Source organism: Megalops cyprinoides, chromosome 16, assembly GCF_013368585.1.
Source record: "Megalops cyprinoides isolate fMegCyp1 chromosome 16, fMegCyp1.pri, whole genome shotgun sequence".
NCBI classification, from domain to species: Eukaryota; Metazoa; Chordata; class Actinopteri; order Elopiformes; family Megalopidae; genus Megalops; species Megalops cyprinoides.
Genome location: NC_050598.1, coordinates 26747149 through 26760989, shown reverse-complemented (window position 1 = coordinate 26760989; position 13841 = coordinate 26747149). Strand labels below are relative to the sequence as shown.

Sequence of the window (13841 nt, the reverse complement as noted above, 5' to 3'; positions counted from 1 at the left end):
TGTGTTCCTGGAATGCTGAACAAGAACCACATTTTTATGAAAGAAAAAAAACAAAAAGAAAGAAATACAAGACATGGAAAAAAAGGCCAGACTTAGGATGCTTTGTTTTTTAGGAGATGCGTCGGGCTCCAGCGTCTTAAAGCCAGTGTGGTTTTACTGAAATAATCTCTCCCTTTCTTTCTCTCTCTCTCTCTCTGCACTTCAGTTGAGCTGAGCTCAGGGTCTGAGCTCGGCTTTTTTTTTTTTTTCTTTTTTTCTGATCTGGTACTTATGTAGAGAGGTCTCATTGCTCTGACATGGTTTTCTCTGGCAGGAGGATTGGGCCATGTTCCAGAATGCCGGATAACGGTCTCACCTGGCAGCTTGGAGGCTCTGTTCCCTTACTGGACAGCAGTTTAAAATGGGCTTTTCCTCACTTCATACAGAGGTCCCTTATAAGACATTTTGTTTCTGCTGTCATGCGACTGGCATCAGAAGTGGTTATTACCCTGCACAACTCTGATGACATTCAGGTGTGATCAGCCTATTCTAGGACAAAGGTCTGTGTATCAGTTGGTGTTATACACCACTAATATGGAGACCCCCCCCCAATGACAAAGGTGATTGGTTTAAGTGCAGAGTATGGCTGCACATCACTCAGGGCCAACAGACGCGCCAAACTCAAGGCGCGAATGTGGCCACCGTGAGCATGACGACGAAACAAAATCAAAACCTTCCTTTAAGTGAGATTTACTGCGTCCTTCTGATTAATGTGCATTTCCCTTAGGCGGTGCGGAGGCCTGGGAGGCATTAGGAAGGGTTTCTACGCGTGGCGTGGGGTCGCCCTGCGGTGCCCCAGCCGAAAGGAAGCGGTCAGAAGCTTTCACTGGGGATTGACCAGGCAACGTTACTCACAGCATATTAAGGACCATTGAGCAATTTTCATGTGTAACTTGGGAGCACTTTGTAGTTGCGTTTTTTTTTTTGCTTTTTGCAAGACTGTTAGCCAGTAAAAGTCACAAAATAAAAACATTCTTACTATTCGCGTGCCGTTGATGGAATCTGAAAAGAATTCCGCTCCCCAGTTTGGCCGGGCACATTCCCATGTAATCTTGTTGTGTTTAAGGAGAAAATAACCTCACAGCATATCCGCCCCAACCACACTTACACTGGCAACGTAAGCGCTACTGATTGTTGTTGTTTCCAGGGAGAGGGTGTTAACCACACATTCTCACCCCCCCCCCCAAAAAAAAAGAAAAGAAACAGTTGCCTGCATTGGGAATTTTTTTTATCATTTATTTATTTTGGCTACGGTCTTCGCCAACCTAAAGCCATCGCAGTTTTCATTTTTCAAATTTCAAAAAACATCGCCCTAATCTGCGTCTGGTCTGAATTTTATCCCGAGCCAACAAATATCGGCTCGGTTTGTAGCTCTTCGCTGCCGTTGTTCACCCCCAGTCCTCTTGCATGAAACACACAGCCTCTTTTCTTGTATGACCTCTCTGAAATATGGTCTAGAAAGTTCAGAATCAATATCCACTTCCCATTCTTTGGGGAATTCTGACCCAGGTGTGTGGCCCTCACACCTGCAATAGCCTGAACTCTGACCTTTGATCCCCTGACCTTTGACCCCCTGTTTGTCATGCATGAGATGCACGTGAACTTGTGCTTTAGGAAGAGAGTCATGGCCATATATTATCCCATATTAGCATGCCTTGATTGATTTTTCAGTTTGTGAGGGGGATGCTGCCCATGTTTTATGAGTTTTGGTCCAGACGCGTTGCCCAGGATTTGATGTTGCATAACGATGATGTTAAGTGATTCTACAGCTTGTCCAAGACTCCTGAAACAGGTCCACATTTGTGTGTGCGCTTGGGTTCAGAGGGTCTTTGCTTTGCCCCAGTCTTTGCAGCCATACCTTGTCTTCAGAGTCATTCTCACACGCAGTGGCGCCAACTTTAAACCATTTATTTTTGCACCTTAATTTAGTTAGCGAGTGAATTTCATACCTTTCCTGGCATTAAGTATTCCCGGCTGCCTGTGCAGAAAAGAGGATTAATTCTCAAAAGATATTTTCGCTGCAGAGCGGAGTAGTTCCACATATGATTCAGTCCACAGAGTGCACACAGGATGGCTTTTGCTTTGATGACTGCCCCGAGCGTGAATCAGCTCCTCTGCTAAGTAAGAAAAGCCTCAACATCCACTTTGGTTTCAGGCCTAAGCCGATTGCCCCTGGAGGAAGTGCACTAACAGTTACGGTAGTCAGATTTTTTTCCTCTCATTCCCCTGATCTGTGCGTATGGATTGGTCACGGAGCCACTGAGCATTCTTTAGATAACCAGGACCAACTGGATCAGCCCCCCCCCCCAACCAATTCCTGCACCATCTCACTCTCATGACAGAGGGCCAGGGATCTGGATGGCAGTGTGTGTGTGTGTGTGTGTGTGTGTGTGTGTGTGTGTGTGCGCGTGTGTGCGCGTGTGTGCGCGTGTGTGCGAGTGTGTGTGAGTGTGTGTGAGTGTGTGTGAGTGTGTGTGCGTGTGTGTGCGTGTGTGTGCGTGTGTGTGCGTGTGTGTGAGTGTGTGTGAGTGTGTGTGTGTGTGTGTCTGTGTGTCTACTCTGACTGATCCTGTCGGGAGAAGGTAAGTGGGCATGAGAAATCACACATTAACAAGGTCTTCCTCAGGCCCATGTGGAAGCGATTAGCATCGTCGGGTGATAAATAACCGTCACCCAGCCTGACAGCACCGGCCCTCCCCTCTGCCCTATCCTGCGGGTCCCAGCCCCATCTTTTTCCGATTTGCCTGCCCGGGGGCACGGGAGACCCGTGCTTCCCCCCTGGCTTGGCTGTGCTTCAGACAGCGATCGTGTCGGCCGTGTGTGAGCCGTTGCCATGAACCCGACACAGGGCTTCTATTCCCAGGCACTCCCATGTACTCCCACTACCGCCGAGTGAGAGGGGGCGGGGCCTGATCTCATGTCAAGTTACATCACTGACGGGCTTTGCCTTTGTCAGAGTCGAGGTCTGAACGTAGAATGTTGTGGCGGCACATTCTGGAAGGGAACTCTGTCTCTGATTATGCTGTGACTTGCCATAATGCAGTTACCTCCCTGATACGTAAATGTTATTGTTTCAAGATAAGACTAAGCCATGTTCATGATTCAGTCTAACTAGCACAGTGTCTCGGGGGGGGGGGGGGGGGTTAGCCAGGGAGGTGGAATTGACCTGAGCGGGAAGGAGGGAGAATTGTGCTGTGCTACTCACAGGACAAAGTGTGTGGTGTGGTCCAGCCTCCTCTGGCTACTCGCCCCCTGTCCCTCAGAAAGGCCTCTTAATGGCAGTGCCACCCAAGTGCTAATGGAGGAGTGTACAAAAGCAAGCCCTCCCTGTAAATATCAACACTTTCAGCATGAACAAACAGCTGGAAGTGTTTCCTTGGCAGGCGGGGTTGTTTACCCCAGGCTGAAACGTTCAGGGCCCCATCACGCAAGTCCCTCCTTTAAACGCCTTCACAGACACAACTCAAAACAATTAACGAGCGCAGCCATCCCCAACACCAGATGGCCCCTTTATTTTTCTCAATTTTGCTATTTTTGTAATTTTTTCAGAGGGTTTGCCTCATTATGAGGGGTTGTGCCCTTTTCTTCCTCCCCGGCATTAAAAGACGATCCAGGAGTTCATTTCGGGAGACCTGCGTCAGGAGTGTTCTGCCAGTCAACACAAACCGCACATCAAACATCAGAAGCAATTAAATAAACACCGACTGATGTGTCCAACTCATTCGTGCTCCATTACTGTCAAATTCCCTCCTCTGAATGGCAAATTAACTGGCCAGTGGGCTGCAGAAGACAGGGAAATTCCAGGGTCTACTTATCAGACAGGATATGGCAATTTGATAAAGGGTTATATCCACAAAACTGAAGGTGACTTTTCATATATTTTATCCTGCTGTAGGCCAGCTAGCTGGCCTGCTAAGCTGCTGCTGTCATATGTAAAATCCAAGACTTTCCTGACTAGTTTTTTTCCTTGGTTTATTTGATATTTTCTAGGTGATGACTAATGTTGATTGCCTTAGCTCCTGTTTTCTGTAGTGTTCATTTCAGATGCAGGAGAATAGTTGTAATGCAGTGAAATAATTTCACTGAATCAGGAAAAAACTTAAGAATGCATACAGAATCAGGCTGCTAGATCTCATACATCCATCCTTCCATATCTATCCATCCATCCATCGCATTCAGATTGATTGGGTTGTTCCATTGTAATTCCAGTTCACAACATGCGCAGCATTGCAGTGCTTGCTTAAGTAGTACTAGACATTGTGGAGAAACCATAATGAAAATGGCTTGGCTTTCACAATACTTTGCGGATTAATGTAATCTTTGCTTCACCAATGTCAATCAACAGTAAGTGGTATATTTTCTTAGTCTTGCAAATAGCTGAGTCATAATATCACTCAAGTTGGCTTGGGGATTTCTTAGCACCGTTTCATTAAAGGTTTGTGGTTAAGAAAACCAGTGATTACATGGCAAAACCATTTAAGCCATGAACCGTTTTCCTTTTTTTCTTTCATTATTTTTGGGCTCATCAACGGCATATGAAACCTCACGAATTTCCCTCAGTGCAAGCACCACTATCATTTAGCTGACATAATTTTCACCCATATTAAACCCTCATTCCTTTACAGACAATTTAAAAAACACAAAAAAAGTAACGCACAGCAAAACCCCTTTCCCAACTACCATACTCGTACTACCTGGTGTGTCTGATTGTGTGGTCCTCTCCGTCTCTCCCTAATATTGCAGCACCAGTGGTGAGTGACATATTGCACATGAGTGCAAGCAGCTAATGATGTATAGGCTGAGGACAGAAAGCATATGCTGCCCCACATCCAGCCCAAGTTCAGCGTGTAAACCACTTTCATTTCCCCCCCTAATCCTGTTTACATCACCACCAAGTGCCTGATGCTGCCCTCGTCGTTTCGCTTCTCCCCTCGTTTAACCCCGTCAGAGTTTTCTGAGCGCGCGCGGGTCGATGGAAGGCCGATGGCCTCTCTCTCTCTCTCCAGCCAGCGCGAGGCGTCCGTGTCCGGAGGGAACGGTCAGGCCGTGCAGTCCTGCAGCCCTCTACTGTCAGAACCCGTCATTGCCGAAACACTCCCCCGAAACCCCGCCGAGACGCCGAGCGGCTCGTTCACAGCACAGGATCGCATTAATTTGCTGAATTACACGCTCTCGTGTTTATTTTTGCTCGTCAGGGAAACGCCCCTCCCCATTTAAAACCAACAAACCGAGCCAAAGATTGAAAGCTGTTTCTGTGTAAACGGACCGAGAGGCGAAGGGCTTTAACGAATGCAAGAGAAGCAAGCAAAGGGGACACAGCTCGATCGCTGCCTACAGCAAGTGTCGGAGAGCCCCCCTTCTATATTAAATTTCCCTGTGTTTTAAGTGTAATGTGCGCTTGAGCGCAGGGGAAAGGGAAAGATATTCATTTCGTGGCATGCATATAGAGTATCACGTAATATTGTTTTCATGGAGCCGCTTATTGCAAACAGTTGTCGGCTAAAACAAAGAGACGCCTCAGCCTACCGCTCGTTACAGCGATGTGGACGTCTTTGTTCCCCGGGAAAGTGCTCTGTTTAGGAAAACTGTCACAGTAGCTAAATCGAGCAGAACTGTGACTATGGGAAACAGAGGGGACTCTGGGGTTGTGGCGGCATGCGGAGTCAAGGCCGATGGTAGCCGAAACGTTGGTACCCATTAGAGGATTTGGGCTGGAGCGCATCCAGCCGTGCTTTGAGTTTCTCACAGTGACGTCCCGATGGATAAATTACCTCCGCTCCCTGTCAGAGGCCCGTATCCATCAGTCAGCTGGGCCCGTGTGTGTGTGACAGAAGGGGGGTACTGAGAGTGAAGGTTTGGAGATTAGCGGGGCTCGTGGTGTAGGGTGGGGGGGTATGCCTGCCAGTGATCACACCTCTATGCTTTGTGACATCACCCATTACCTGAGAGAGCCGGTGATATTAACCATCTCAGGACCCGTCACTCATTTGCAGTGGTGTTTGGTGCCTTGTCGGAATCGGGCAACTCCGAGATGTTTTTATGCCCAACCACATACAGTGCTCTCCTCGCTTTTGGGGGTAACAGTGACAGAGCTCTAATGCCCCTGCTCCTGGTGATGGCAGTGATGTTGTACACTTATTACAGTTCAGCTACAGTTTATGTGTGTGTGTGTGTGTGTGTGTGTGTGTGTGTGTGTGTGTGTGTGTGTACACTTCTGTTCTTTTGTGCTGGAACTTGCTACATTAAATTATTCATTTAGCAAACAGTGTTTATGTACAGTATGTAATGTACACACACGAGTGTGCACGTGTACATGTCTGATAGCGTACGTGTGCATGTGGATCTTTGAGTGTGTGTTTCCACATGGTCCAGTGAAGCCGACATGTACCACTCTCAAGCCTTTATCAAAGTTCAAAAGCTTTTAGAAACCTGTGGTGCCGTGTAGGGGCCTGCCGATATCCCACTGTCCTGGGAACGCAAGGTTTGTTCATCATCCTATCCTCGTCAACACGATAAGCCTGTGTGTGAACCAGCAGATAGGGCAGGGAGATGCGATGACCTGCTGATAAACGGTAATCTGGGGTGAGAGGAGCTCCGTTTTATCCTTTTCATCCATCACTCTCTATTACAGTAAATGGGTGAGCTGTTCAGCGTTACAGTGCGAACACCGGCAGCGGGTGAGATACATGTCGTATCCCGTACCAGTTTCCTGTGACAGAGATGAACTCACGGTGCTGTGCCCTAAGGGTTTCAGACAGCAGTGATTTTAACACATTTATCATCCACTCCCACAGTAAAAAAAAGAGCAGCACCTTTCATCTTGTATGTAATATTTAATATTTGCATTTAAATTTATTCATTTGGCAGACGCTTTTATCCAAAGCGACTTACAAGTGAGGTACAATACAACACAAGCGAAAAACCGTACAGAGTCAACAATATTAGAAGTACTGCATGACAAAGGCAAGGTACCAACTAACAGGTAAAGCTAGCAAGTGCGTTAAGCCATTAGTACGAAACCATTACAACCAAACTGTTATGTTTAAACCTTTGTAATATGGAATGGAATGGTATTCTGACCCATTCCTTTACGTAAAAGTTGAGGGAGAGGATTGTGGGACAGAGAAAAAAAAGCGCATTAAAATGAGACATAACATCCTGTTGACTTCACCTCCCTGCTCATGTACTCATTTACTCTTTATAATTATAATTCAAATTAATTATTTGCCGGGAGGCATTTGCAGAGACCTGGAGAAACTCCCCTCTGAGGAGTCATTGGGGTCTTGTTTAAATGTTTTCTTTTCCTGTCTGTGACTGAGGTGAGCGTGTCTGTCTGGAGGTTGCAGCTTAGAGGCACAGCGCTCAGTCACAGCTTTTGCTTCATGAAAGAATCCATCTCTCCTGTGAGATCAGTTTTTGTCCCATACTGTATTATGCACATTTCATATCCCTGTAAGACTACCGAGCCTCGCCACTTCACACAGTACCGAATTTGTGCATGAGAGCGACATCTGATGGGATTGTATCTGACGCGCTACGGTCAGCCATGCTATTTGTAACCATGCAATATTTATGCATTTATTCACTCGCTGTATTGCCGTCCTCTCTTCCAGATGTCAGAATCCACTGCTGTTGTGTTGCAGCTGCTTGGCGCTGACAGTGTTTAGACAGTGTCTCGGTTGTCCCCGCCCCTTCCAAAGGGAGCCTTCCTCTGCAAAACGCGGCCCTTGCTGGAATCCAGACCGCGGGCACGGTGTTGCCAGGAGACTGTGGGGCGCAGTGCACCATCCTCTCCTCTCTATGCCAGCAGACGTGTGTGTTTACATGAGGGTCAACGTGCCGCTGCTAATGCTAAATGCTAATCCCGCCTTTTTTTAGCCCTTCAGCTTTTAGCATGACAGTCCCACACATGGGGTGATGATAGCTCTGTTTGTCTGGGCCTCCGCAGTGTCGTTCTTGGCAGGCCTTTCTCCGGACAGACAAGAGCCCTTCGGTTTCCAGAGCGCCCCTGAAACAGCCGTTTCCCAGGTCCTTATCAGCAAGTAAGGTCTGCTAAAGGGGTGAGTGGGTGGGGGGGTGACGGGAGTTGATAGGTGTAATCCCAGTTTAATCTGGGAGATGGGATTCCTCACTGGGAGAAGGGAAGAGTGGCTTTCTCACGCAGACAGCTCCTCTCCCTGACGAGGCCCCACCCCCCTGGGGCTCTCTAACAGGCTGACGGGGGTAATCAACCTGTCAGAAGTGAGGCAGAGCGCATAGATCATGCCTACAGTCTGTGCGGACCACCGGCACTTTGTTAGTGTCAGGGTTACTGTGTCCAATCAGCATCAAGATTAATTACACTCCCCTAATCGACCAATTGAAATTACTTGTACCAACGAGGTACTTTCTGAACACCACATGGTGTTCATATTGCGGATTTATCCGCTTGCTTATGTGGACTGTTGTTTCATTTGAACTTCATGAAGATCACTTTTGTCCCACAGTAGATACATGGAGTAGAGTTGAAGGATCTGGAATCTATGAAGAAACTGCTGTCCATGTTCCAAGTTTTCCCTTCTATGAGTCCCTGTAAACCTAACAAACTGTACCATAGACCCTGACCCTGTCCAGGGCCTTGCCTGGAGATGATGCCATTCGTGTGTGTGTGTGTGTGTGTGTCTCTGTGTGCGTGTGTGTGTGTGTGTGTGTGTGTGTGTCTCTGTGTGCGTGTGTGTGTACATGTGTGCGTGCGTGCGTGTGTGTGTGTGTGTGCGCGCGCGCGCTGGGGCCAGTTGGAGTGGTGTTGATGGGGGTTCCGTGCGTGAGAGAATGCCTCTCCTGCCAGAGTGCTGAAACAGCCACGGAGGTTCCCAGAGCATGGCGGATAGATAACGACAGTGTAAAACCTTTCATACAGGAAACAAAGGAAGTGTGACTGTTTGCTTCCTCCTCCACCCCTCCAATGCACACGCACACACACGCGCGCACACACACACACACACACACACACACACACACACACACACCACCAGCCACATCCTCACGCTTCCCCGCTCTGTTGTCTCCATCACTGGCCTGTCACGAGAGGACACAACCTGTCAGAGGCGAGGTCACATCCCCATAACGGTCTAATCTCCAAATCCCTAAAAACAATACCGACGCGCCAATTACGTGTAGCAGAACATTCTGCCCGAACCCCCAGGCCTTCTAAACGATAGAATCTTTCAACCCACTCACACACACACACACACACACACACACACACACACACACACACATACAGACACAGACACACACACAGCTGCTCAGCCTGTTTATTACACACCCCGGCATGTTCCAGAACGGCCTTGGGAACATTGGAAGCATATGAATGCCAGTTCAGCAACAGTGAACAGGACTCCAGTGTGTGCTGTGACCTGGTCAATAATATTGGCAAAACAGGCAAACTAAAACAAAATAGGAGGCTAATGCAGCCTCTGAAAGTACAGTGCAGAATAGGGTCATTTCTCCTGTTGAGAGTAAGGATTCGTTTCTGGATGTGTTTGTGGCAGCTAAATGATGATATGGTTTTGGTTTGAGACAGCGTAATTGTGCATTTTTGCGAAGTGTTGTCAATACACTGTGTCCATATTTTAACAGCTATACCTCACTGAACACTGTGAGAAAAAAACCACAGGTTGTTTTTGATGGAGATTTAGCCCTGACGCAAACCTTTGATATACAGAGAATGCGCCAAGGCAGGAGGCAGGTGTATTTGGGAACTGGGGCAGGTGGGGTAAGTAGGGAGAGGTAACTGGGGATTGTGGGGTAGTTAAAGTGAGGTTAATGAAATGGATGGGGCAGCTGGACTGAAGGTACCGGGACACGCGCGGTAGGTTGATTGAGGATATTGGGGCAGGTGTTGATGGGTTCCAGGGGGCAGGTGGAGTAGTTGGCGGCAGGTTATGGCATGGGAAAGGCAGGTAGAGTGAGGGCACCAGGGCAGGTGAGGTAGCTGGATTGAGGGTGTATGGGCAGGTGCTGTTGGAAGTCTTGTTCCACTGCCTGCTCTATAATTGTTCCATCCACTCATTTTCGGTTCTGTGGCTTGGATCTTGCTCTAAGGGAAACTTTTTCTCATTAAGTCATGATCTTTAATGTTGCCCAGAGATTCTGTGCCCTGGAGCTATCGCTCACACACGGACACATTAGCTGCGACTGAGTTGCCTCATACATCATAACCGTGATTATGAAACTCCTGCTTTTTATTACTGATCACAGAATCACAAAAACACCCCCAACCGCATCTATTGATCCCATTTGTTTTCACAGCCTTGGATTGGAGGGTCTATACCCCGACGTGCCCAAGTCCCAAATACCACACGTTCACATAATGTAGAACCCATGGGTGATTTCTAAGTATTCTTGAGAATATGTACACAGTATGGTGTACCTTATTCAAGGGATATGGACACATCAGCACACAGTGAGCTTCTGACACAATCACTTACAGAGTGAGCAGAAGATAATGGTGTAATAATGCTAGCACCGCAGTGTAATGTGGAATGAATTTCAGCAAATATGAGGATTATTGTTACACTTTTTGCAGCCCGGGAACAAGGAGAGAAGCCTGGAGCGGTAAGTGCTGTCTGGTGCGAGTATTTGAAATCATGAATCATACCCTCATCCACAGATGGCGATGGCCCCCTGTATGTTGTTTACCTCCTGAGACTGACGCGTACGATGAACCAGGCATTCGGGTTTCACAGCTGGGCGGGCTTTTCTGATACTCTTGCTGGCCTTCGTGCTCGGGGGGCAGGGCCATTAACCGAGAGACGAAAAGGGATTTCACGGCAAAAAATAAACGTTTGGCGGCCACCTCTGCCTCCCCGAGAACGCAGCTCTGAGGTGCCACTTCCAGCTCACGAGAGCGGTGTTTATGGGCAGGGATCAGGAAGTACTGGGCTCCATAGCCTATTAATACCCGTGCTTCAGCCGGGGCCCAGAAGAGAAGGCTGCTTATGGGCCTTCAGCCTCCAGTGAGAGTTCAGTGTCTCCATGGAGCATGAGGGAGCTTCCAGCGTCTGAGAGAGAAACCTAGATGCCCCCCCCCACCCCCAATCCCGCCTCAGCTCAGTCTTTAATGGGGGCCCATGCAGCAGGGAGCTGATTAGGCTGAAACAATAACTCCCAATAATGCTAACGAGTAAAGCATGTCCAAAACCAGAGCCTGTTAGTGTCTCAGCTCGAGAAGCCCACCGCAGGTATGGTTCCCATTTCACAGTGTAATGTTTGAAGCGGCATGGCCCGGGGGTGGGCTGGGGGGGAGGGGGGGGGGGGGGTTTCACATTAGTGTCTGTTAAGAGAGACAGGAGCCAGCTACTGATTGTTTCAGGCCCTGAAGGTGGGTGGGACTGGTGTTTGGACGCGCGCTGAAGCGTCTGCAGCAGAAACTCCTGGAGGTTCGTGGATCCTGCAAGAAACCGCAAGCTCATAAATCTCAGAAATGATTCTGGGCTTTGGAATGTTCACAGTATATAAAACCCTATAAAAGATATTCTTTCTCCAACGTGAGAACAGTGAAACGTATATCCTGTGTTTGTCTGACGCGATCTCATTACTCGACGGTACTTACAGGACACAGAGAAGAGGGCTGAATGTTTTGCTTTGCTTTGGCCTTCAGGGGTGGTGTCGGTTCTGTCTGCTGGAGAGGTTTTGCTGGATGAGACAGTGAATGGCATGGATCATCGGTGTGCTGGTTTCTTGCCACTGCTTCTCTCCACTCCACCTTCTCAGCAGCACTCCACTGTAGCTAGCATGTGCACAGGTGTGCTCCAGACAGCAGTGCCTTATATGTTTTAAACAAGGGTAAGGGAGGGGTTAAGGTTACGGGAAGGGTATGGGTAGTACTGTGCTGTGTGGTCAAGTTTTTGTCTATAAAATGTGCATTAAACACTACGTTCAAAGAAGAACCCTCAAGTGGACATATTGAATGCAGGCTGCTTTCCTGCAACAGTTCCAGAAGGTGATGTTTTTTGGGAAGAGACAGCTAACTGAGGATCAAAGGTACTGACTCAGAGTGAGTGCTCTAAAGACCCCTGTGGAAAAGAGTGTGACGCCCCTTTGCTCTGCGTAACGCGGTGGGTACACGCAGCGCCACCCTCCGCCGGCCCCTACGCAGGCCTGAGAGTCAGGGCCCCTCATGTGGACCCCAGACGTTCCTGCTCTGAAGGACGCCGGGGTCCAGATGTGCATGGAGCAGGTCTTGCGGAACCATGTTGAAACATTCGGAGATGCACGCACTGTGCGTAGCGTTTCTAAGGCCACAGCCTCAGATGAAAGAATCGGTTCGGTCCATATAAGATTCAAAGGCATAAAATAGACTCTCCTCTCTTTACAGGCCCTCCAGGGAAGCGAGGCAGGATGGGGCGACGAGGCGATCCTGGTGAGTCTCTCTCCTCCCTCTTTCGCCCTTTCTCTTCTGTCTCCTGTTTTCTTTCTCCCTCTTTTTTTCTCTCATGCTCTTTCGCCCTTTCTCCTATTCTACCGTTCTCTTTCTCTTTTGCTCTCTCTCTCTCTCTCTCTCTCTCTCTCTCTCCTTCTCTCTTTCCCCCTCTCACTTTCTGTCTCTCTCCCTTTCTCCCTTTCTATCCCCTCCTGTGTTCTCCCCATAAGGCAGGATGTGGAAGAGAGTCAGTGAACCATGGGACTGACTTTAAATGATCCAGCAGGCAGCCTGTCCCTCAGTATTAGCTTTAGTGTAACTTCAGCCCTGTGGTAGCGGTGGAGCAGGAGGGGGGAGTGGCTGTATGGTGCTGCTCTAATGGGATTTCACTGTGCCAGCAAGACTACCCTCCTTTGTAACAATTATTAGGCTAAATGCTTATTTAGGAGCTAATAACACAAAACCACTGCCAATTAAAGTAAGATCTCCACTTTAACCCTTTCAGAGCTACAGCTCCTGCAAGGATGATGCAATTTATCCTGTGACATTTTCTGATTTGTCAGGGAAAGCTGAGGCCCAGACAGTACTTTGATTTGATTTAGTTCTCTGGAGTATTTGTGTGCCCATATTTATACTATTAGCGAGCGCCTCATTAATTCCAAATTTGGTATTTTTTGTGTTTGTGTTGTGTCTGTCTCATAAAAAAGTGGTGTACCAGAAAGCCCTATTACAGAGAGTTTATGACTGATTCCTGGCAGGAGGCTTCTAAAGGGGAAATCTCCGCCGTGGTCATGAGTCAGCTCAGAGTCATTCTCGTTCCGTTCACAGACGAGATCCCGTCCGTCAATGCTGATTCAGACATGGGTCATCACTGATCAGTCAGCCAGATCAGTCGCAGAAAGCCGTCTCTCTCTCTCTCTCTCTCTCTCTCTCTCTCTCTCTCTCTCTCTCTCTCTCTCTCTCTCTCTCTCTCTCTCTCTCTCTCCCTTCTTTGGCTCCCAGACTATGCATTCTTATCTCCTTCTTGTTTTCAGACCTCTCACTGTAGATGCTTTCAGAATCCATTTGCCTGATCTCAGAATGATAAAAAAAAATCATTTACAGGCAGAATCGGAATAATTACATTGAAGCAGCACACAGCCACACTGCTCAGTGGATATTCCTCCACGAGAACAGTGGTTGATTGGGGACTTTGGGGAATTTCTTTGATCCGGATGCACCCAGAGCAGACAGCTGGGCAGCCAGACCTGATGCTCCCCAGCTTCCATCGTGTGGCAAAACTAAAACAGGTTTCATCAGTTTCACATTGAAGGCATATCTGACATAATCGCCCCACCGGATCTTGGTCCAGACAGATTGGGTCTGAAGGAGCCTTTTTAGCTAATGAAGAACAGTT

The 13841-nt window shown here is 48.2% G+C and overlaps 1 protein-coding gene across 1 annotated transcript in view; it reads left to right on the top strand.

Moving 5' to 3' along the window:
* Positions 1-13841, top strand: part of si:dkeyp-44a8.4 (collagen alpha-1(XXIII) chain) — a 155592-nt gene that overhangs the window by 101757 nt on the left and 39994 nt on the right. The window contains exon 3 of the mRNA XM_036547747.1: positions 12401-12445. Coding sequence (XP_036403640.1) covers positions 12401-12445 — 45 coding nt within the window. The remainder of the gene's footprint in view (positions 1-12400; positions 12446-13841) is intronic.